At 39.7% G+C, this 25,452-nt stretch overlaps 2 protein-coding genes across 3 annotated transcripts in view; one reads left to right on the top strand and one right to left on the bottom strand.

Annotated features, from left to right (window-relative positions):
• VIRMA (vir like m6A methyltransferase associated) overlaps window positions 1–7,859 on the top strand; it is a 28,517-nt gene extending 20,658 nt beyond the window's left edge. The window contains exons 19-24 of the mRNA XM_054193615.1: window positions 1,698–1,858; window positions 2,104–2,200; window positions 3,259–3,425; window positions 3,590–3,921; window positions 4,796–4,939; window positions 5,403–7,859. Of these exons, the coding sequence (XP_054049590.1) occupies window positions 1,698–1,858; window positions 2,104–2,200; window positions 3,259–3,425; window positions 3,590–3,921; window positions 4,796–4,939; window positions 5,403–5,560 (1,059 nt within the window). The 3' untranslated portion in view covers window positions 5,561–7,859. The remainder of the gene's footprint in view (window positions 1–1,697; window positions 1,859–2,103; window positions 2,201–3,258; window positions 3,426–3,589; window positions 3,922–4,795; window positions 4,940–5,402) is intronic.
• Window positions 7,860–9,264: 1,405 nt separating this feature from the next.
• LOC128906400 (RING finger protein 151-like) lies at window positions 9,265–25,439 on the bottom strand. 2 transcript variants are annotated; one of them, XR_008465156.1, is made up of 8 exons: window positions 25,344–25,439; window positions 20,798–20,913; window positions 19,625–19,850; window positions 18,325–18,464; window positions 16,388–16,550; window positions 15,037–15,157; window positions 13,725–14,047; window positions 9,265–12,934 (listed from the first exon to the last, which is right to left on the bottom strand). XR_008465156.1 is itself a non-coding variant. In XM_054193624.1 (8 exons), exons 3-7 carry the CDS (start codon window positions 19,828–19,830, stop codon window positions 13,811–13,813), a joined length of 867 nt encoding a protein of 288 aa, XP_054049599.1. In that variant the 5' UTR covers window positions 19,831–19,850; window positions 20,798–20,913; window positions 25,344–25,438; the 3' UTR covers window positions 9,265–12,934; window positions 13,805–13,810. The 2 variants fall into 2 exon arrangements, 1 of the variants encoding a protein (XP_054049599.1); XM_054193624.1 differs by having other exon boundaries at window positions 13,805–14,047; window positions 25,344–25,438.
• Between the last annotated feature and the right edge of the window lie 13 nt (window positions 25,440–25,452).

Raw genomic sequence — 25,452 nt, forward strand, 5'->3', positions numbered from 1 at the left:
CTTCATTGTTTGTATTGTGGTAATACTAAGAAGTTTCAGGTAGGGTTGAGATCCACTTGTGCTGAGAGTCTTGCACACCATAAAAGCATAGGCAATTAACTGTGCGATGAAAGGCAGCGAATGCATGCAACAGAGAGCACTGGATAGTGGTGAAACAGATTGTTAATCTAATAAATAACTGGAACCAGTGCTTAGCAGTGACCAGTAATAAGTGGAATACCCAGCAGTCAATACTGGGGCTGATATTGTTGGATGTTTTCATCAGAGACCTGAACGATTGATACATGTTCGGTGAATTTGTGGATGACAGTAAGCTGGGGGAGTGTTTAATGTGACAAACAGCAAAAGCCTCAATCCAGAGGAACCTCAAGAAACTTTTTAGAATTGATTTAGCAGAAAACTTGTGTGGTTTGTTAGGCAAAACGCAAAGTTCTGCAGTGAGAGCAGGATAACACCATGCTTTGATGTGGGCTGGGCTGAAAAGGGCCAGGTGTTTATGGTGGATGTTAGGTTGAACGTGGGCCAAGAGTGCGTAGTCACTACAAACAAGGCAGACAGTGTTCTGAGCCATCCCTGAAGGAGCATGGTCAGCAAATCAGGGGATCTTACCGTCTCCCTCCACAGGATGCAGGTGAGCTCTCATACGGAGTGCTGCATTCAGCTTTGGCTAGCTTTGTCCTTTTACAGTTCTAGAGAGATGTATGGAAACTGAAGAGGGTTCTACCAAGGCGGTCAGGGACCTAGAGCACAAAGGCTGTAGAGAGAGGAGGAGGAGGAAGCCGGGCTCGTTTAGCCTGGTGAAGAGGGCTAAGGAGCTATCTCAGAGCTACTTACAGCTGTTTGGGGGATAGTAACAAAGGTGGTGGAATCAAACTCATTTTGATAATTGCAGATAATAAAACAAGGGGTGATGGCCTCAGGTTGTGGATTCAGAGGATCAGGCTGACATTAGGAAAAGAAAAAATCATTGAGGGAGAAGTGTAGCGCTGGAACAGGTTGCTCATTGTGGCTGTGGACTCTGTCACTGGAACATTTTTATAGACGCAGCTAGATAAAGTTATGGCTGACCTGGTCTGGCTTTGATTGATAGTCCTGCTTCGAGCAGGGGTAAATTGGACTTTAGGACAGGCAGAATTCAATGCATCCAACGTTTCTGTGCTTCTGATCGCAAATTTAACTCTAATATGCAAATCCAATCCTACATAATTGATGTCAGCTGTGCAGTAGGTGGCTAATTTAGAAGTCTGTAAAACAGCTGCTCCGCAGCTTGTTGGTCACAAATGCCTTTCCAGTGCTTTACTCCCTACTGTCCCTTCCCTGGCCACCTACATCTGTGGTAAAAGATTAAAAGCCACAACTGCACTGAACGAGAAATAGCAGACATTTAAGATGTTGGAATGCTCTAGCAGAGAGCTTGTTAACTAAAACCTGGGGTGATGCCGCCTTTGAGACTCTGTTATTGCATCAACTGGAAATGAAGACTAGAATGTGCGTGTGGTGATATAGTTTGTTTTACAGCATCCTGAGGAGCTCTCTGCTGTTTTTTGTGTACGCGGGTGTCTCAGTTTCACTGTTTGTGGAGGAATAGACTGTTTTGTATAGCATCACCTCTCCCCCGCTTTTTTTCTTAATTAGCAAAAGCATATTTCCTTCTCTGAGGAGGGGAAGAAGTTCTGACTTGTGCTGTGTTGACTTAGGATCGTTCTAAGGAAGATGATGGCCTCGAATCCTTACTGGACAACATCGTTGGAGTGAGGCAGATGTTGGAATCGGCAGGTGATTCTTGTCCGCTGAGTGACCAAGATGTAGAGCCTATTCTTTCTGCACCAGACTCTCTTCAGAATTTGTTTAACAACAGGTAAAATGGTTAAGTGTGTGAGCGTGCTACTTGTGGTTTACTTAAGACAATGCAATAATTTATGCATGAGTATATTACAAACAGGATCTAAACAGCACTGTTGTGACTGCCTACTAGTCCCAGTGTGTTTAATTTTCATGCAAGTGTCAAGGGTAAGCAGCAACATTCACCCCAGGTTCCGTAATACTGCGTATGCTTGCAGTTGGTTGTAGTTCATAACCGAATAGGCATTTGTTTTGTTGCAGGACTACCTACGTGTTGGCAGACGTTATGGATGACCAGCTGAAGTCCATGTGGTTCTCACCCTTTCAGGCTGAAGAAATAGACACTGATCTGGATATGGTAAAAGGCTTCATTAACATAACTGAAGTGGATTTAAAAATGGGGGTTTACCTGAGCTAGTAGCATCAGAAATTCAGATGACCAAACGGTTTGTTTTCCTGAGCTCACCCTTGTAAATTGACCCAGATGTAGGGGTTGGCATTTGTCAAAGGTTGTTATCAAATGCCTTCAGGTTCGCTCAGAAGCAGCCACAAAATTGGCACCTTCCGCAGTGCTCTCACGCAGAAGTCCTGTCTTTTAGAGGAACAGTCGTATCAGTCCTAACCTGCTTTTGCAATGCCGCTGGGGCTTTTCAGCAGTTTGTGTTAAAGGTAGACAAAGAATGTGATTTATTTTCTTTTCCTTGCTTGTCTTGTGTCATTGCAGTAGAGCAAAGAGCCTGATAGCTACGCTTTCTTTTTAAAAAATCTTTGCTCTGATGTGACAGAAGTGGAAAAAATGGCAGTAGTAAATGAAACTACTGGCACAAAAACTTTTCACAGTATTTGAAACTTGATTTTTATAATGTAAATTTTAAGTGTCAGTTTGAAATACATATGAAAACGTTCCCTTTTTTTTAACTAAGCAATTGGCAGTGTCTTAACTTACGTGAGAAATAATCAGTTTCTGTTGACGTCATTGCCTTCACTCTTTTTTAGTTTTAGTCTTTTTTAATTTACATGCAAACATACTTGTGTTTTAATTTCTTAAGCAAAACCAAAACTGTCGATTCCTGTATAAAAGCAGCATTAATAAATTTATAGGACTGTAGCTTAAGCAAGAGAGTGCCTCAGTGTAGGTCATTTAGTGACAAGACAGGTGTTCATACGTGAAAGCTGTGCCCTTGACTGCCTTGAGATTCAGAACCATCAAGACAATTTTGCTGCAGCTCTGCTGCTTTTTTGTTTTGTTACTGCTGCTTTTTGCTTTGGGCCACAACTACTGTGTTAAAAGGTAGAGCTTTTTTGCTCCAGTAGAAGGACCCTAGCTGAATCTCTTCCATCCTGGTGCAGCATGTTTTCTTCTTCAGAGGGTGCTAGTAATGATTGTTGTGATAAAACTAAACTCTGTCATTGCAGGTGAAAGTTGACTTAATTGAACTGTCAGAGAAGGGCTGCAGTGACTTTGACTTGCAAGCTGAACTGGAGAGGTCATTTTTGTCAGAACCATCATCTCCTGGCCGCACAAAAACCACAAAAGGGTTCAAACTCGGCAAGCACAAGCATGAGACCTTCATAACTTCAAGGTAAGATGAGTTTAAGGAGTAAACGGTTAGTGTTTTCAGCACCGATTTGTATATTCTCAAAATGTCAAATACCTTTTGAATTGAGTCTTCAATGTAGAGAATGCCTTATTTATGTATGACTACATTTTTACATTAACCAAATAAATCATGGTTTGTCATGACAGTGGAAAATCTGAGTACATAGAACCTGCGAAGAGAGCTCATGTTGTGCCACCACCAAGAGGAAGAGGCAGGGGAGGATTTGGACAAGGAATTCGACCACATGATATCTTCCGTCAGAGGAAACAGAATACGAGCCGGCCACCCTCCATGCACGTGGATGACTTTGTTGCTGCAGAGAGCAAAGAAGTGGTTGCTCCAGATGGGATACCACCAGCCAAAAGGCCACCGAAAGTGTCACAGAAGATTTCTTCACGCGGTGGGTTCTCAGGGAATCGTGGAGGACGAGGAGCTTTTCACAGTCAGAACAGGTTCTTTACACCACCTGCTTCAAAAGGTATGTCATTTCCTGTATTAGAATTGGAGTAAATGAATGCTAAAAATGCTTTGGTAATACTAACCCTGGTGTGAGATGTTCCTGAAGGAGCATTGTTGAAATAAGTTGTTAAACACTAGAAAAGGTTCTCTGGAGTGCTGTGGAATTGAAACAAGGCTACCAGTTCCGGTGTTGCCTCTCTCTCCCCCTCTATTTTACAAAAGGAGTTTAGCCGTTTTCTTCTAGCAGCTGTTGGAGTGCTTCAGAGATGCAGTCAGAAAAATAAAAAGCCCTCTCTACCTTTTGTGACGTGGTAGTTCCTGAAATCAAGCGTCACAATACATCTCTGGGTCTAAATGAGGCTTTTAAATAAAAGGATTGAGGATCCTGACAAGAATAAGATGCAATTTTCAGTCAACCTGGAGATTTTTATCTACAGAATGTTATCTACAGAAATTTATCTACAGAAACAGAATTTTTTTCATATATAGACGAGGTTGCATTCCTTTCTCTTCCATCCCATAATTAGGGCAAGTCTTGGCACAGTAGAAACAGAAAATACTGCCATTTAGTCAAATTATAAATACTAGGGTTTACTTTACCAAAAAAATGTAAAGTATAGTAGTCTGTCTTAATGCACCAGATAACGTGAACTCTTTTAAACTTGAGTTCATGTCTGAAAAACAGATATTTTCACCCGATTCTACGTATAATACGGTAACTTGTAGGCTTCGAATTAGAATACCAAGAGTATGTTCGTGCAGAGTAGCTTTATGTATTTGAATTATGTAAATATTATGTTTGCCACCCTGAATATTATGAAGATTGAAATGAAAAAAAAAAAAAGAAAGAAAGGTGATGTTTGCTCAAGCGTGTGCTTTCTCTCCCTATCTAGGAAATTACAGTCGTCGTGAAGGCGCTCGAGGCTCAAGTTGGAGTGCACAGAGTACGCCCAGGGGAACCTACAATGACAGTAGAGGTGGTCAAAGCAATTTTAACAGGGGTCCACTGCCACCATTGAGACCATTAAGTTCAGCAGGTACATGGTATTCATATGGGCATCGAACTATAGAGAATTCCTTGAATTTCATTTTTGCTTTACAAATGAAACCATGCAAGGATGCTGCAAACACCTTGAAATTCAGCAAATGTTTTAAGCATATATGAACAGTTGTCACTGAGACTGTCAAATACATGCTTTCGTACGAACTGCCCTGTAATCCATAGAACTTGCTGAATTGAACGCTTGATCGCAGAATCTTAATTTTGCATTCAGATTTTTGCAATTCAGTTGTCTTCGAACCTACATGGTAATTAGAGAGAGCCAATCCAAGCAAAAATGCTTGCCTAAAAGAAAAAGTGAAAATTAAAAGGAGAAAACAGACCCCGTTTGTGTCTCATCTGGTTTTTGTTTCTTATGCTTTCACAGCAGCTACTACGCCTAGGGCTTTTTTTTTTTTTTTTTTTTTTTTCCAACTGAGTATACTTTTCTTTGCTTTAAGGCTACCGACCGAGTCCTCGCGATCGTGCTTCCAGAGGCCGGGGAGGAATTGGACCGTCTTGGACAAGTGCTAATAGTAGTAGCAGTGGTGGCTCGAGAGGGAAGTTTGTTAGTGGAGGCAGTGGAAGAGGTCGTCATGTACGTTCCTTCACACGATAAAATGAGGCCTAATGGAACAGCCCAACCATGGGGACTTCTGTGAAGATGACAAAGAAAAGCAGCGGCACTAAAGGACCAATTCAGAGTTCTGGTATCTGGAGGACACCAAGAGAATATTTTTGTCTGAAGAAAAGTTTTTGTTTGATACAAGACTTGAAATTTCAATAAAATTCAAGACTTTTTGTGTACAATTGTAAATTTTTTTGTTCCTTTTGAAAGAATGTTTTAATTTTTTTGTGGACTTCGGTAGACAATACTCAGTAAAGAACCTCTTTGAGTTAAGACTTGAAGGACTTCTAAAATATTCTTTGTGCCAAAAGAAAGGTACAGGTGTTTTGTGTGTGACTTATTACTGCAAGAAAATTAAAAATATATATACGTGTAAGGCAATTTTAGTTTTTTTCTCTCAGGTTTAGAGCCATTAGCCCTTTTTTTCAGCCACTCTGAGTTATTAATGAATGGAGGTCCATCCGACAGCAGTACAATTAGCAGGTGATAGAAGATTGACTGAAATGAATTAATCTGTGAACGAATACAAATGTAAATGTAATTTATGTAGGTTTTGTTGTACATCTTTGGCAATGTGATTAGATGCTTAAATAAGATACCACACCTGTCAAAATTAGTAGAAAATCTGTCATTGACTTCAGGGAGCATAAGAGAATATTCTAGCATTTACTTTACACCTCCAGCTCACGCATCGGGAGCACAAGAGTTATTTCATTGGAAAATGGAGTGTGCTTTGAAGTTAAAAGGCGAGATACCTGTACCCTTAGAGAGCCTGGAGTTAATTAGTTGTCTGCCTCTCTGCTGACGTACAGAGTTGAGGGGGGGCCATACAGACAGGTGTATGAACTGAACAACCACGTAGTGAGGCAGTTGTGCTAAACCTTCCCTTCGAATAGACGGTTTGGATCTTTTGTTTCTGTAACCGGACTGAGGTACAGTGCAAAAAGAAAAACTTTGAGAAGTGTGAATTCATAAAGAAATGTTACCACTAGATGCAACTCTAAATTTATTTTCATATTGACTTCAGTATGACTGAAGTAAGCTTTTTACACATTTGCATTCCTTTGGGCTCTATGGGATTTCATAGGATCAACAAATTCTCAATAGCCTTTTGTTGCATTTTTGGAAGGGGTGAGGAGCGGTAGCTTTTTCTAAAGGCCATATACAATTTTTACAAATGAGCTCTGCTGTCCGACTTACCCGAGCTCGATTTTCACTTGTGCTTTGGTCTCTTGACGTTACGGAAGTGCTATAAAGGGGTCTTCATCTACTTAAAGAAGGCGCAGTTGTAATGTTCTCGTTTTACATAATCTTAACTTAATTTGGACAGCTCGTCTGCCTTTAACGCTCTATTTTAAGTGTTTCTAAAGTATAATAATACTTTAAATTGATTTTTTTTTTAAGCTTTATAACTGCTTGGATAAATTAAGTAGGTTTTTATTTGAACCACAGAAGGCCCCTATTATGTGCACTTTCTCTGTCTGGAGACTGGGACAGCTCCCGCTGTCTGAGAGGTGGTTGGTTTGCACAAAGTCAATTGACGTAACCTATGAAAGCGGTAAACTTCTGTTAATTGACTGGGTGCAGTTAAAGGGAATAGTATCGGTTTGCAAAGGTATGCGTTTTAACATTGTTTAAAATGACCTGAATAAAGATTTGGATTGGAAGTCAAAACAGTTTTATGAATGGTGAAATAAAAGGAGGATGTAATTTTACTAATAATGCAATTGTAATGACTAAAATGGGTGGAGATCTCGCAGGCATTACAGGTATTAATGCTATTTTTTTAAGTAGCACTGCATAAATATTTTTAAAGCTGACTAGCTCCTTTAGACCACGTGTTTAAGGTTGTTTTATTTTTTTAGAAACTTTACTGTGTTGGAAACTAGCAGGGATATGAATAATTTGCTTTCTGTCAGGGAATTTGAAATGAAAAGTAAAGAAAAGTGTCAAGCATGGAATCGATATGTAAATATTCAGTACTGGTTCTTGAAAGTTTAAAATATATGGCATGTCACACTAGTCATTTTCAAACTAGGAGGAAATAAAGGGTTGGTTAAATTGTTTGATGTATGGAAGCACTGTAAATCTAGTTAAACTTGAAAAAAGTGTATGTCTATCATGTTTGGTTTTTTTAAAAAAAGAATTTAGTTCTGTGACCCTTCAGTGCAAAGTGGTTCCTTTCCTGGATATATTCAAGTTGAAGTAATGCTGTTTAAAACTTGGAGTTATTTGGTTTGCTCTTTTAAACTGGCTTCCTACCATAGTAAATAACACTTTAAGCATTGAATTTTGCTTTTTATACTCTGCCCAAAAAGACATTTCTGAGTTTTGTATCCTGACTGGAGCACCAGAAGGCAGGTGTCGAAGTACTGCTTGGTGAATTGTGAGCTGACCTGATGAGCAAACACTTACTTGGGAGGAGTGAGCGGGGCAGAACAGATCCACAGTGCAATGGTTCTCCCTCCTCGGGTCCCGCAGCTGAGCACACGCACCGTGTGTGTGAGAAAAGGAGAGACGCTTAACAAAGGCTGCGCCTCTGGCTGAAATGTGGAAGAATTGCCCTGGTTCAGCACGGAGTTAACGGAGTAGTTTGTGTCTGGGATAAGGGTGAGAGAAGTTGTGGGCACTTTTTTCTTTTAACTTCTAAAATCTTTAGCAGCTTTCGCTGCAGTTACTGCTCTCTGCGACTACTGGAAAGGAGGTTGTGGCGAGGTGGGGGTCAGTCTCCCGGGTGACAAGTGATAGAACAAAAGGAAATGGCCTCAAGTTGCACCAGGGGAGGTTTAGACTGGATATTAGGCAAAATTTCTACACTGGAAGGGTTGTCAAGCACTGGAACAGGCTGCCCAGGGAAGCGGTGGAGTCACCATCCCTGGAGGATTTAAAAGGTGTGATGCTGAGGGACATGGTTTTTGTCCGCGTTAGGTTGATGGTTGGACTCGATGATCTGAAAGGTCCCTTCCAACTTAGGCAATTCTGTGATTCTATGCAGCCTATCATTCTATTGCGCTGCTCTCTCTAGTTGTGACACGCAAACTTTCAGCCTTTATTTTCCCTGCTAACTCCTCCCATGGGACAGGGAAATATGCTGGAGACAGTTCATGCAGATTACTCCATGGAGCAGATCCGCACTCCAAAGTGCCCCGCATCCAGAGGGTTTGTGTTTAAACAAATGCGTCCCTAGATTACAACTTCTGGACAAGTGTCTTGTTTTCCTGTTTTTACATGTTCCTATCCCACATGGGCTCCTGTAGTGGCCATGGAAAACCCACATTAGGGATAAAATCCCTTCAGTTGATGGGTGAAGTCATTTTTCCCTTCTTGCCAGTTTACTATCCTGCCGTCTGTGCAGGACTGGAGTGCCATACTCTCCTAGTCCAGGAGCTTCCCACTTCTGCTAGCTCTTTGCCTTCAAACCGGCTGCTCATCCTATTTGGAAACTCCCATCTGCGAGGCAGGAGAAAAGTCCTTGAGAAGGGGGACACAGTTTGAGTGCCTGCCTTGTTTATTGCTATATACTCCCTCTCTTTGACTCAATATTGCCTTACCCCCTGCGGTGCACTGACCCTATGTTGTAGTTTATCCGTGACTTCCTGTGCTGTGCAGCCAGCACACCTGAGTTTTCCCATTTCATCTGGTAAAGAGGGTAATCAAACTTCTGTAACAGAAAGAAGTAAAGCAAACTGTGTTAGTTATGGTATAGACCCTTTATTAGTTCAACTTTTATACAAAGTGTACTTCAAAGTGATACAAATAGCGTTACTGTTTCTTTTACAGACTAGAGATTAAGACCTGTTAAGCACTGTTTTATCCTTCTTGTGTATATAAAGGTAGAAAATGTAAATAGATTGGCAGTGAACCATAACGCTGGAAGACAGTTCAATGTTTCTTTGTTAATAGAAAGTTGCATAGAATTGTAGGTCTTTAGAAAGGCATCTATCGACGTGGTAAAATCTCCCTGACCTACCGTACTTGGTCGGAGAAGCAGTGCGGGAGAAAGGCAAGGCTGGTACTGCTCCTCTGAAATTCCATCCAGCACTTCCGAGTCGAACGGCTGTAGGAAAGCACCGTGCCAGAAACGCCCAAGAGGACAGCACACGGAAAATTTAATTTATGAGTCTATGAGTCTTAGGAACTGTTTGCCACATGGGATCTATTAATCTGTTAACACATTAAACTTCTTAAAATCCACCTAAGAATATTGGAGATAAAACCACTTTTGGCCAGTCAAAATACGTCACTATATTAGGTATTATTTTGCTTGCCTGTGTAATTCCATTCCCTTCTGTGCTGACAAGAAACTCCTGTATGTGTGTGCTGCTAAATTAATTTATCTCATATGAGAATGTTAATCTATTACTGAAGTCATACCAACTAAAAACTGCCACCTTAATTAGGAAGTCCAGCAAAATTCCTCCTTGCCACTCCCGCCCCTGACTCAGATGCACGGTTCTCAGTTCCATCGGAAATTCTCCCCAAAATTACTCTTCCCACTCCAAGTAAAGCAATCCTGGCAGTAATGTTCCATACTGGCCATGACCACTGACAATTTTTTGCTTTGGGAGGAGCGCAGGAGAACAGGGAATGCAGCTTTAATGCTGAAGGAAACAGAAGAAACAACGCTTTGTCCTGAATTTGACCTCTCAAGTGGAGAAGTGAGTTTATGGGAACTAGTTTACATGTTTTTATAATTGGCCTCTTGGGTCTTCAGAATAAATATGTAACTGTTGATTTTCTTTCAAAGACAAACTTAACCACTTCCTTTAAAATATTAATTACCTTGAATACATCCTTAGTGTTATTCGTTTTTACCCAATTTAATGTAGGATAAGGATTTGCTCACTCCTTGTCATACCTTGTAGCCTCACTTTATTTCACAGCTTGCTCTCTCCGAGTTGTTTGCGAATCTCCCAGGTTTGGTACTGTTACATTTCGTACCCACTTAATTGTGGATAAAGATTTAATCTCCTTTTAATTCTAATGCTGTGCTAATTGTAATGCCACGAGCTGGCCGTTTACCCTGGTAAGCCAGGCAACTGGTGCAGCTGCGTCGCAGCTCGGGCTGAGGGAAGCCAGTGGGACAGCCCTTACTCCTCCTTTCCTGGCTCCACGGTCTTCGCTCTCCCTCTTCTAGCTGCAAAGCACTATTGGAAGCAACTAAAAATACAACTGTTTGCACAGTTACTGGTCCACTTGAGTAACGCTTCCGCTTGCTCTCAGCACGGTTCCACTTGTGAAGAACCGGAATTGATTAAAGAGTGATTTAGTGTGAGAATATGAACACCAGTAACCCAGTGCTGCAGCCCTCCCCTAATGCACTTCTAGCAGCGTCTCTCCTATAATCCTAAAATAAGATCGTGCCCAGGGAAGCAGCATTTCCAAGTGAATGTCTTCACTTACACCAAGTCTGCTACAATGTTTGGACCCTTAGTTTTTATAAAAAGGATTAACAGACTATTTGAAAGAAAGAAAAAAAAAATCCCTTGCTTCTGCCAGCTGCTATTAAGAGCTGTGTAATGCCTGAGACTGGAAAAGCTAAAAGCAGATAAAATATTAACATAATGGGCTATTTAATTTCAGCCTAGTTAATTATAAGACAGGTAAAATGATGACCATACTTCAGTATGTGCCACCCTGTGAGTTGTCCGTTAGTACAGGAAAATCTTAAGTGCAGAACAGTTATCAACACAGAGGAATGGGAATGGAATTAAACTTAAAGTAACTGGAGGGATCGGATGCTATTAGCTACTATGTGCCCATTTAAAATATCTCTGCAAGTGCTAAAGCAAAGCCAAGCTGACAGGCCATTCCATCAGGTGGACCTAAAGCATTGCCACATTTCAGCACTGGAAGTTCAGACTCTCCAGAGCTAGCAAGTGGAAGATACACAGATTGCACAGCAGAAAGTCCTTCCCTACCACCTAGGATGCGTTTTATCACACAGTTTCATGCCTGTCGCTCAGGGGACAGCCAGCAGATGATATGCTAAGTAAATATTAAATAAACTCTGTTTCCTATACTAGAAGGAATTCAGTCATAAATAAGAAAGTGAAATTCTTAAACCAAACAAATGCAGAGATCCCATTATGGGGAAAGCACAGAGCTAATACCTTGCTTTTTCTTCTGTGGTCCCAACAGAAAAGATTGGGTGATCATTACTGCCCTCCAACGTGGGAGAGATGATCCAGCTCATCCGAGTTCTAAAGGATTTTGAAGTAATTTTCTTCTTTCACATTAAGCAAAGTAGATAAAGTCACGTCACAGAACCACACGGCTACAGCACACAGAAAAGCACTGATTGATTCTAATAGCATGAAATCTGGCGTTGCCGAGAAGCTTCAAAATTAGTGTGAATAGGCACAGAGACCACAGACACCAACAGCTTGCTTATTTAAAACACAAGATAATAAAAGCATTCTTACTTTCTACCTACAGCTTTAATACGCACACTGATGTATGTGAACTGACCACTGAACGGTTAGTATGAGTGAAGGTCTTTCCAAATTATAGCTACTGTTTTACCATTTCAGATCGTTAAATGCGGCTGCTTAAGAGATGTGCTATGTCACGAGCTGGTGAGACTGCTATAGTGACCTAAATACTGTCAATGACTGCAATTTAATTTAGAATATAAGGACTGAAAACAAGTAAATATTTGGACATAACTCTTCCTATGAAAGTTTGCTTTCAGAAAAAAACCCCAACCTTTTACAGAAGAGTTATTTCTGTCAGTTTTTAAATGCTCAAGACCTGAACATGTGCACATCTGCTTCAGTGGTACTAAAGAAACAGCAAGTTAGAAGGATTTATTGATGCCTGAAATTAAGACAGCTCTGACCGCAAGTCTTCATAATGTAGTGGATGTGCTAAAGAAGGTTGCTGCCTCTCTCTTTGGTTATGCTGTTAGCCGTAAAAACATTGCTCTGAGTGACAGCAAGGCATGCACAGTAATGTATTTGCTTTCTAAACTATAAAATTAGCGTATTGAAATTGTTGCACCTGCACAGGTTTTCCTGAAAGTTCAAAACTGATTTAGCACATTCAGTAAACAGGAGGCCAGGTTCTCCCCTAGACACTCCACCGAAGAGCTGCAACAGAGAGACAGAATATGGCTTAATTGTAGCACTGAAAACAACATGAACAGGCTGTGCGAGAAGTTGAGAGAAAAGTCTTTGAACTGTACAGATTTCTCGTGCAGTCCTTACAGATAAATGCCCCCTTGATTCAGTATTTGTGGGTCTGTTAAAAAAATCCTAGCTTTTACACAGCTGCAAACTTGAGTACTAATAAAGACGTCCGAAGTCCAAGTGACTGTGCAAATATTCATCTGTTGTGGATATTAACGTTCAAGTAGCCTTAAACCTGCCAAAACAAAATTAAGGATACTCAAGATATTTATATATGCTGGTCTTAAGCATATAGAATAGGCTGGTCTTAAGCTTAAGGACCCTGTAGAAATAGTTGATATTGTCACATATAAAAGCTTCAATTTTTTCTATAGAACACAGGCCCCCTCCCACAAACTCCAAGTTACTCACACGTCTATTTAAAAGGTTTTAGATGACTCTATTACCTTGGGCTTTGGCATTAGTCTCTTAAGCGTGTTATCAGCCTGGGAAATTAGAGAAGCTCTAAAGTAAAAGTCAACCTCACCTGAAGCAGTAGAATTGCTATTTAAAGTGCTTTCTTTCCACCTTTGAAATAGACCTTCTACAGACCATAAACAAACAAAATCCATTAATTTTTATTACTGACTTACTAATACTATTACTGACTTTTCCCAAAATTAAGTACATCCCAAATGTCATTACTGATGATCACATTTTCTTTCTGTTTCAAGTATAAGCATAAACTAGACTTAAATGGACTACAATTGACCAGGAAGGAAACAACCCTTAAGTACCTTTGAGTTTAAAAGCCTCTAGCTTTCAGGCCTGAAAGCCCCCTATAAATGATGCACTGAAGAGATAACTAATCAAGCCTCCTTCCCCCTTTTTATAAAAACATTAGCTAAAAATGTACTTGCCAGTTACTGCTTTTAATGCCCAGTGTTCCCTAAGAGAAAATTCCCCCATTTGTTTTTATGGCCTAAGAGGAAATAACGTAGTAATCTAGGTTTTAAAAGAAAACAAGTAAATCAGAAATTACATACAGTTTATCAATCATTCACAAAAAGTAGAAAAGTTTGCCAGGTGGTCACAGAAAGCAGAAGAAAACGCTTTTTGAGCTTACTTCTGTTTAAATAACTGTAACTTCCCTAGGTTTTCGTTTTACACTCTCAAGTCGTGCTAGAGGGCGGAAATTTGTTGACTTCCTGCTTCCTTCTGTAGTAGTTAATCGACAGTCCTTCTGCAGCCCCCTCAGCAGCTCCATTAATTCCCGTTTTTCCAGCTCTGCCTGCTCCAGCTCTTGCCGGTGCTGTCTCTCTGCAGCCATCAGAGAGCGTACGTCTGACATCATTCGTGACATCTGACTCTGAAATGCAAATACAAGTTTATTGCAAGAAAAAACCTCTTTTCTAATGATGGTGGTACGAAGTTGAATTGTCCATGCATGTAGGGTGATGGATTATAAAGAATAAGCAACACTGAAATACTTTTTTGACAGCAGAACAAACGTAAGCAATTTGAGACACAATCCAGCATTCACCTACTGAGATGGTCTTCTTTCAAAAATTCCAATACGGTTTTCCTAAAAGTGCAAAAAGTTTCGTACAAAGTATAATGAGAAGCAGTGGTTTTATCCAGTTGCTGCTTAAATTCTGTATTCCAAGACCCCAAACAAAATAAGGTTTTGGTTACATTCAGATACAGTCTGCAAAGATTTAACATCAAATCCGATAAAAATATAAATGTAAACTATAAAGCACATCTATTGCTTTGGGCTTTAAAAATCATTATTCTGTGATATAATAAGAACTAGATGAATGAAGAGGTAAGACGGCTTTCCTCGTTACTTGATTAAGTTTACAGTGCGACTTTCCAACCTTTTGACCACAGCTGAACCATAGCATAAATACCACTGTCTGCAGTAGGACTCTGTGTCAGCACTGGATTAAGTCACTTTGGACAGCACTAAAAAAGGAGCTGGATATTTAATTACATCCGATTTGTGAGGTATGCCCCATGTTTAGACACTGAAAATGAGCTTCAAACTGATCTGCTGACACGTTATGTACGCACAGAACAATGCAGCCCTGGTACAGGGGTATCCAGGTCAGCTCCAAATGAATTTGAAGTAGATAAATCCCACGAATACAGCACTCAGCCTGCTTCTCAGCACAGCTGCTTAGCCTAGGCAAAGCATTGTGCCAACACCTTTGGGTTTGCTTCCCGTACTTTATGGAATGCTCATCTGTATGAGACTACATTAACAAAACGAGAGACTACTACTGGGAACAGCAAAAAGCTAGACTGTTAGGAGAGGGGAAAAAAAAAAAAAGAAAATAAAATGGTCATATTTACCTTTAGTTCTTCAATTTCATTTTGCAGAATACTCTCTTTTTGGACCATATGCCTTCTCTGTGAATCTAACCTTGACTCCATCTCATGTTTTGCTTCCTCCACTCTGCAGATCATTTCTGACCTAAAAAGTTTATTTCTCCTTGTTAGGTCTTGTAAGTATGGAAAAAAAAAAGACTTTCAAATTCCAGAAAGCCTTCTTGCAGCCAAACAGCCTGACTGGATTCCCATCATACTCTACAGGACACCTCTCTAGAGGTGTGACAGTCCTATTTATTAATTTAAATAAAACTAGTATAAAACAGTGCATGTGCCCAGGGGGCACTAAAGTGACCATGGACAGCCTATATAGGGGACAACTGTACCATATTCCTGAAATAATTCTATGAGCTCAAGATCACATATTTGTGACTTCAAATGACTTACTGCCTTTTACTTATAGTATGTGCTTGCTTAGTATTACTAAGCACGGGTAGTCAAGATAAAAATTGTGAACACTGTAGTATTGCTAAACATGTAATCTTGTCACTTCTATGGTGGACGCTAAACGATAGTATGCAGTAAATTAGTATAAGTTAATCACTTACACAGATTCACAGCCAAAACCTAGCTGTTACTACATTAGCCTTTTGAGTTCAGAAACTAGGTAGCAGAATCCCTTTTGTCTCAATGCATTTAAAACAGATTTGAGCCTGACTTCACAGCAATGTTCGACACCACAAGACTTAGACAGCGAGCTGAAAGATAGAAATGGGAAGGAGCATGGAAAAAAAACCAGCCCAACTGGAACACCATGGAAAGGGAAAGCTACAGAAACTATATAAGAATAAAAAGAGGACGCCGGTGAGAAGAGTCAACTGTTATCATCAGTTGTTATTAATCTGCCAGGACTTGAATCAAAACTGAAAATTAGATCCTCAGAGTTTTAATCTACCAGTCTGTAGCTGACAAAATAACAACAGATTTTTATCCTCAGGATTTGTAAAAAAAATATAAACTAAACTTATCATGTGACTTTGGGTCTACGTCAAGCCAATGGAAAAATGAAATTCCTGTCTTCATTCCAGTTCTTGTTAGGTATTTTACCATTTTATATAGTCAGCTTTCAGTTCAACAGCAAGCAATGGTATTTTAGGATTTATGATAACTAGGACAAAAAAATAACAGCAAAAAAATCAAACCAGTAAAAATTTAAAGTCTATGCTGACCCATAATAATACTCTGGACCATTATTATCAAGCAATTAACAGACGATTTAACACATAGCAGAATCCAGTGCTAGTATTTGAAGTGCTTTATGCAGTGATTTTAGGCCCAGACTAACACAAAAATCAAAGAAACAGAAGATTTGTACCGAAGTAGTTCTAGCTCGGTTCTTAGCTCTGCTACACAATTATGCTGTGTGTCTTCTGCACTGAGAATGGTGTAACCACAACCGTTGGGGCATTCACGGCTCCGGTATTCACACACTGCCAGGTGACCATCTAAGTTGCGTCGCTCAATCTGAACTGTACAACCTGGACAGGGAACAGTAAAATAAGCCAGTCATTTACAACTAACAAAAGCATTTTAATTAACCCCAAACAAAAACACTCAAGCAAACAAGCTGCAATATCTTGAGCTAACCAACTGTCAATCTGTTAAAGCAATGAAAAAAAGTGATTTCTTTAGAATGCAAAATGTGATAGTTGTAACACACATACTAGTAATAAAACACTCTTAAAAAGTCTTATTAATGTATTTATCCATTAACTGAAAACACATATTAAAAAGTAGGTATTTTCTGTGAAGTCTTCTGCCACTGGTCTGGCGTTAAAGCACCTTCAGTAAAGACAACACTGATGCTAAGATTGTAGCGGCTTGCCTGCACTGCCACCACAGACTGCAATGACTGGAATTGAAAAAGCCTAAAAAAAACATTACGTTATCAAATTCAGAAAAAAGGTCCAAGGACATGTAGTAAAACTGTGGGTGAGATGGAATATAACTTATTTTCCTAAACACTGGTTGGACTTGTGTATAACGTACTAGACCATGTAAACAAGAACATTTATTTATGAACATTTAATATGTGATGTAAAAATAGAAACATTTCCACAGAAATTGTAGGACAAAAACTTTACAAGTCTGTAGTGTAAAATGTGCAGAACCAAAAATGAACACTAATATAAATTATTGGTACTTTTAACACTCTAAACTTTGAAGTTTGTAGTCTTTACTTTTAATCTTTGAGTCACTGTTTGACGTGATATATACTATAGCTCCTTCCATTTGATTTGAAGATAAAATAGATGTAGGAAAACCGAAACAATAGAGCAATGAAACTTGCCAACAAACCATAGCAGAAAGTTACAAAAGACAGCCCTCTAGAAGGGCTTTACTAATAAATATAACGGTTTGTAATTGAAGGTGCTCAGAATACACTCCAATGTGCTATTGAGGAAGAGTTCAAGAGACGTAAGAGCCCTCCCAGCCTGAACAGCAGACATCAGAGATAAGGTGTGATAACTCTATAAATGCCTCTGTTTCTGGAGAAAGTAAAACGGGTGAATCTGAAGCATCTGCAGGAGTCACTTACTGCTGAGAGAAATTATAACTTCCAGTGGAGCAATTCTAGCACCTTTATCTTGTTACAATTAATTACGATGTCAGACTTGACTACACCCTTAGCATCATTAATTAGAAATTAACTTTGTCTAGGAACATACAACATTTTGAATAAAACCAACGGAGAAATTTTAACAAGATGTTTCTTTTTAGCAGTATGTTTCTTCCTCAGGAGGCGTAGGTTTCTTTTAAATAAAGGCCTTAACATGAACACACCAATTCTAACCAGAACTTAGCTTAGAACAATTCTCATTTTCAAGATACGTTTTTGTTAAAAACAAGACAGCGTGAGCACACGCACCACAGAACTGGACATTTTATTGTTACCCATAAGCATTCTGTAGGTGCTATTACATTGATTTAAATATCAAAATGAACAGTCAAAATTGAAAGACAAACTCATAACTTGACAGAAAGCAAAACAAACACACTACTGGATTTTCATAAATTTGAAGGCCATCATTCTCATTCATTTTGATTAGCTCCTGGATAAGAAATTGCTGCTAACGATCACAATTGCCATAAATCAGTAAAATTTTGTTCAAAAAGACTGCTAAAAAAGCATGTTAAAGCTTTGAATTTCCGTTTGGAAATAATGGCCGTTATTGCCATTCTTTTGACAGAAAGATGACACACACATGTTTTCTGAATATAAAGGATTCAACTTCTTTCAGTGTTACTCACCGGCATTGGAGCAAGGTATCTGACTGTATTCACACTCCCTTTCATGCCTGTCTATAGACTCCAGAGAACAAACCATTTCACAGCCATACTCGCTGTTTTTGCAATGTAGCTGAAGACGGTTTAAATCATTTTTCATATATCTATGTGCAACAAAAAATAATTTGTCCTTAAATCTGGGAACATTATTGAAAAACTTGTATTTTCAGCTTTTTGGGAAAAAAAAAGTACGATTCTAATCTCCATTAGGAAAAATGGTGAATAATCACTGTAAATTTTTTTTTTTTTTCAGAATTCAAGTGACCATATTCGAAAAGAACAGGCTTAAAAGAAACAACATTAATGGAAAATTCAGTCTCCAAAATTAAATGTGCAAATGAAATCTTTATTTTTTAATAAATTTTTGACCCTGACCTTTCACTAGCTCAGCAGGTATTACCAATAACAAACAGTAGGGCTACTCATTCACCATTTAAGTTTTGTGTTTGTAAACATGCCAAACCAAAACGACTACAGTGAGTACAGACAAAACAGTCTATAAATTAAACTCTAGGATTCTGTCTACACTACACTCCAACCTTCCACACAGTAAAATCTCATTAGTGACAAAAATACCGGGAGTACTAACGAAGTTAATTTAACATCTGTGGCTGAAGGTTTTAAACACAACATAACTGTTAATCTGAGCAAGATTAGGCAACACATGGGTTAAGCAGCAAGCAGTGTCTACTGATGAAACACTGTGTGCTGGCAAGGAATTACAGAAGACGCTTGTGAAAACAGCCCGCTTTACATAACAAGGTAAGTCAAGTCATATTCTTATGACTAAAGACCTTTTTAAAAAAAGATTTGAAAGCAAGAAGTTTGGTTCATATCAACAGGAACTGTTCATTACAAATCCCACCATACTATCTAGGTAAAACCGAAAAGGAAAACAAAAGATACATAGCGTTTAGTGACTGTTGTCAAGAGTTGCTTTGCCTGCTTTTTCTAAAAAAGTATGGGAAAGTTTTGGTGCTGTAGAAGACATTCAGAATAATATCCAGACAGATACCTAGAATCAGCATTCAAGATAAAAAAAGGCACAGAACAAACTAAGTGTTCTTTCCACTTTGAAATATTAATACCTTGAAAGTTAGTTATAATAAATAGAAAATGCTAATGCTTTCATGCAAGTGATCAGTTTCTGCCATAGGCATACTGGATAAAGACAATGTGAGCGACAGTAAATGACGAGATGAAGCTGTGCAAGCAAAGTCGAGAAATTAATGTAATTTCAACATACAGCAAGATTATTGTATACCTGTAGAGAGGTCGTAGCAAAGATACATCAATCATTTGTCTGTCTTCAGGGCAGTTACTGTGATGAACAAGCCATCCATGTATACAAGCAGTACAGAAAGCGTGTTCACAAGGAGCCTGTAATGGATCTTCTAACACATCACGGCAGATGGAGCATAATAGCCCTTCATTAACGTAGCCAACGAAACGCTCAATATCATAACCCATGCTCTCTATACACTTTCAACCTATTAAAACAACACAGAAAAATAAAGCAGCTTTTTACTGAATCTGTATGGCTGGATCCACAAAAAGGCCTGGAAGCAATTCTAGAAATACGGAGAACTTACTGTGAATAAAGAACTTCACAGGTGAGAATGCAAACACTTAAATACTTTGGAGACTTTAAGATTTAAGTGAAAATTTGAGGACTGTACTGCTGGATGTCAGAATCCCAATTTTATATCAAGATTCTCTGAATTCTGAAAGCAAAAACTTTAGGAGACAGTTAAGCTGTGCTTATTCTCAACTCTGTTATTGAACATACTTTTAGCAGACACTGTGAAACATATAGTTTCTATTTACTTGAATTCTACCTGAAGCAGAAACATCATACAAGTTCAAATGCAAATGTTTGCTTTCCATTTTAATGCCTTTTACATAATGCCTAACAAATTTACAATCCAGTGTCCTTACAGACAATAGCTATGCTACTTTCAGCCAGCAGATTTTGTATTTGTGAACTGTACATCACTTTATGTGTTGCTTTTATACTGAAAAAAAAAAAAGGCTAAGATTCTCTCCTCATTGTAGGCTTCCATTCCAGGGGGAATGGCATGAAATCTCCATGTGCCTAGAGAAATACTTAATATTTGGTAAGATAAAGAAGCCAAAACTGCAGCTGACCCTGAAATCATGAGGAGCTACTGTCTTCTCCTATATGGTCTTATTTAAGTGGATTTAGAAGCTTTGTGAAGAAGAACTAACAGGCAATCTGCCTTCACCAAAATCCTATCACGAAAAGCCTAGTAGAATTTGGTAAGGCTCCACAGAACTCACTTAAAAGAATATGGTTTAGTCTTTGCATTCCTCCTTAACATACAAAATTAGTTTTGCAACCCCACTGAGACTTGTGAAAGAGATTTTCATTAGTCATGAGGTTTAGTAAACAAAACAGAAAGGGAAGATATCCTACCTTTCTAGATTTTACTACATATATATGTAGTTTGTCCAAATACTTCAGAAAGTTTTCTGATCAGTAAGGCATGTAATACTTCCTTCCTTCAGTTTCTCTTCACTGCTTTATTATGCCTATGAGAAAAATTAGAAAGAAAAAGGCTGAGTAGTGTCTCCGAAGTTACCGAGTTCTATGCCTAACCGGACAGCTGCTGAATAGATGATATCCTAACAGACCATTAAAATAAAGCTTTCCAAAGCAAGCCACTGTAAAACCTACAATTCAACACAAGAGATCTGACTAGGTTGGGGGGAAGGGGAATCACCAGTCCCTCTGGTGATGTAGATACTTATCACAAAACTGAACACCCTGCTGCCATTTAATTTTGAATCCTTACAGTTTTGTCCGTAAGATTGAAGACAACAGAATTCAATATTATTGAAAAGTAGCAACTGAAATCTGGTAAAATTATATTCCTTAAAAAGATTAATTTCTTATCTAATCTGGTTTTACCTGAGCATGATATACAGTTTGTTTTTAAAACAGAACTTTCACAGTCAAGTTTGTTGTATTGACAAATAACATTGCTCTGATGTCTAACATAACTAAGGCTGCTCATTTAAAACAAAAAATGAAAAAAGATGTCATCACTTGAATCGCTTAAGGTGATACCCAGCAACTGCAATATGACATTCAAACAGAATCTCAATCTGAATTAGAACTGTGTAAGAACAATAAGGATCTCTAAGGACTAACATCAAATTTTACTCTAATGGGAAAAAAGAACTTTGCAGTTCCTCTTCATGAATACAATATAAATCTGGAATTTAGAAGATCTTATATATCTGAGCATCAAAGCATATCTTCACTGGTTATGAAAGGTACATATGTTAAAAGGGTATTTGCTAAGATTAAAGTTAATAAAACCTGTACCGAAAGCATACACAAAACAAGCAAGCATGCATATTACCCAAATACAAAACACATCGTCTGCTACAGGGTTTCCATATTGTGTTTTGTTTCTACCGGCATGTTTATCACGCACCCAACACCACGGCCTGCAGAGATGCTTAAACTAGCTTTAGATTAGCTGGGACACCTACTAGCCGGGTGACCTAGTGACAGCGTTGCCACAGCAGCTGGGAGTGCAATCCACATAGACTCCTGACAAGCTCCCAGGCAGATTTCACAGATTGTATTTAGCTCTGTGCTTCGGTGGCTACACTGTCATCAACAACACAGGGAAACTAAATTTACATGGATCTGGGATACGCTATTGCTTCGGTCACAGCACGGACAGTCTATGTCTTAAAAGAGTCTGCTCAAGAAAATAACATATTATGAAGATGACAAACAGTTCTTTTTACAGTGTTGTTTCCTTGTATGTTTTGACAGGTCTCCTGCAAAGACAGGAAATTCAGGACTTTGCTAGTTCAATGTGAACAAAATGAGCATTATGTTTGCACAAAGCTGTGATTGAAAGAATAGCAAGGATCACAATGGAAAATATAAAAAGGGGAGAACACAGACAATTATCAACAGCAGAATGTGAAGCCAAGTACTAGTTCCCAATACTGATGAAAGCATTAAAACATATAGTATGTTTATGCTGGAGGACTGTTAAACTATTCTATAATTTGAATTGTGAGCCTAAAATTTTGATTTGCCCTGGTGTATCCCAGAGGTTTTAGCTTTTAGAAAACTTTCATGGAGATATAAGACACGTCAACAAAACTATGAGTACTTTTGCTGTCCTAGTGTTTCTGCTCTACTGGAACTGCAGATCCTACATTTTGCACCTACACCTTGCTGATCCATGAGTACTAAGTTTTCAAGACACTCTTTGGCATATTTCAGCAAGTTTGAAGTCTATCAGTATGCAGGAAAGAGTATTTTTATCAAGTGGGAAACAAGAACTTTACTTGTGCAAAAGTGAAGCACAACAAACGTATATGTATATATATGTGTGTGTATATATATATACACACATAAAAAGCCCCAACCAAAACCAAAGTTCAAATGGAGTGTGAATGGAAACTTTGAGGCAAAAAATACAATCAAGGGGGTTTCTGATGAGAACTTCAGTATGTTTTCAAGACTGATGTTGGAGAAGCCAGAATCCTTGTGGCTTTGAGTCTGAGACCTACAACAGCTGTCACTGAAGTCTCAGACCTCTTCCAGTAGAAGTTGCCTGACCTGAAGAACCGAAAATGTTTTATCTTCTGCTAACTTCAACAGATGCATTTTAGTCAACGGATAAGCAGAGGGAGAGCATCAGATGAATGCCATGCACTCTATCAGTACAGATCACTTTACTCAGTACTTCCATCACAAAATTACATCATTTTCAATTTCTGCTCTTCCCCAGAAACTTCTGTCTTGTCTACTTGGCCTCAAAGCCACTTCTTCTATTTCTATTGCAATTCACCAATTGTCACACTCCTTTTTTGTTTGCACCTAGAAACTACATTATTTATCACTGCCTTCCCACACTCCACTAACATTTCCAAACCCTGCCTTGTCTTTGGTTTCACTGGTCCAGAATTTTGCCTGTCACCTGGCCACTACCAGGAACACTGACCAGGAAGATATCTGGAATTTGCGGGTGCCAAATCTGGAAGGCAGAAAAACCACAAACTATTACATGCTATTTGCTTTCTATCATTTCATATATATTTTATTTCTCCCCTCTTATTTTCTTCTGACAAGAAAAAATATCATGCAGATTTCACATATATTAAGTCATTTTTTAGTAGCTTTCATCCCACGTTGTTTGCTGGGCAGATGCACACCTAAAGCCAGTTTGGAGCTACAGCCTGCACTGCCTTCAAACAGAGATTTTGTGTGCATATAATAGCAGGGAGAACACAGACGGGATATAGTTCCCAACAACATAATCACATAGCTTGCTCAATATCTGGCACTAATCAAAGTTATTCCATTGTAAAAAATCAAGACACTGAAATCAGATTAGTAACTTGCATTTTTTTGTCTACAGTAGTTTCTGATTTTTAAAAAATGTTTCTTTTCCACTTGACAAAACAAAGCATAACTGTTTGAAGGGCTGGAGTGAATCATGACAGAATTACAGATGTGCATCACTAAGAGAATTTTCAGAAGTGTGTCTGGAAGAACAAACAATCTATGCAGGGCCCAGGGATGAAGTGACATTAAAATGCGATATTGCTTCAGCTTATGTTTTCACAAAAATAAACCGAGCTTTAAATCCTGATATATAGAGAAGCAGCATTTTAGGGTACCTTATGCCACTCTGCCACAGTCATTGTAAGCCACTTCAAGCCAGCATTAAGGCCCAAAGAGGCAGCCTCAGTCCTTTAACTGTGACAGTACAAGCAGTTTCTACAGCCACTTGATGTGTCATACTGGGTAACTGACCTGTTTTAAGACTGAACTGGGGGAAAAAAAAGTTTTAATTTTGACAGTTGTCCTACAGCAGCCCAAGGCAATCTATCCACTAACTAAGGTCCTCTTAGCCTCCCTCTCCTTCCTCCCTTGAATCAATTAGAACATTTAATTTGGCCCTTTCCTGAACTGGCTCAGACAACCGAACACACAGACAACTACTCACTGATTTCCTAGGCTAGGTTTTCTTGTAGATGGCTCATTAGAAGCTCCAGTGACTGTGGAAGTGGGGCAAAACTGGGGATGAGCAACCACAGCCAGGGCAGAAAGGAAGGAAAGACAGCAGTGGTGTCTGTGGTTAAGGCTGCTATAGAGCTACTGCCTCAGCTCAGTTCTCCACATCGATACACGGTGGAGTTTCATGAACATTTGTGTAACAGAAAGGGAACAGAAGAGGATAAGAATGAATGGATAGCAATACCAGCTTACACTGATGTAAAAAAACCTGACTTAATCAACAAAAGTTTCTATAATAACCAGTATGAGATATACAAGTAATTTAAGGCCTATGCCTCTACCTAAGAAACTAGAACTACTTAGAACATTTTTACACAACGCTTCCACTTGCTGTCCTGCTGCAAAACCTACTCAGAACAGAGCAATGCAAGATACGGATCACCCAGAGCAGCTTTTAGGTTCTGAAGGGCTGGATGCTGCTGCACAGAAGACCAAGGACAGAAGAGCTCTCCTCAGAGGCTCTGGTGGGGAAGGGGGGATTTTTCATAGGTAGGAGGAAGGCCTCTGGGTCATGCCTGAGTGGGCTCTTCAGGAATGGTCAACGATCTTGGTCACGGAGAACAAAACTGGCCTGGAAACACTCGCAGCAGCCACGTAACACTGAGCAGCCGCACCTAAGCGGACTTCAACAACTAACACACGCTGACCTGTATCTCGACGCCCACTAGGCCACAGCTGGCCGAGCCACCATCAGCCCTGCGCTGAAGGTGCCAGCACCAGGCCTGCCGACAGCCAACGACCCCTGACAAACCCTCAGGTCCCCGCCTCCCGCCCCATGGCCCCGCTCCACAAGGCCATTCGCTTCGGTCCCGCTTCCCCCACCACAGCCCGGCTGCCCACAGCCCGCCCCGACCCTAGCCCAGCCCGCGGGCGGCCCTCACGGCGGCTGCAGCCCCCAACTCACCCCGCCCGCCGCCGCCTCGTCCCGCCGCCACCGCCCGCCGTCGCGACATCGCGGTTACGTTTACGGCCACTCCTGCTTGACGGCCGCGCGGCGCACGACAGGGCCGCAC

Source organism: Rissa tridactyla, chromosome 2 (genome assembly GCF_028500815.1).
Source record: "Rissa tridactyla isolate bRisTri1 chromosome 2, bRisTri1.patW.cur.20221130, whole genome shotgun sequence".
Lineage (NCBI taxonomy): Eukaryota > Metazoa > Chordata > Aves > Charadriiformes > Laridae > Rissa > Rissa tridactyla.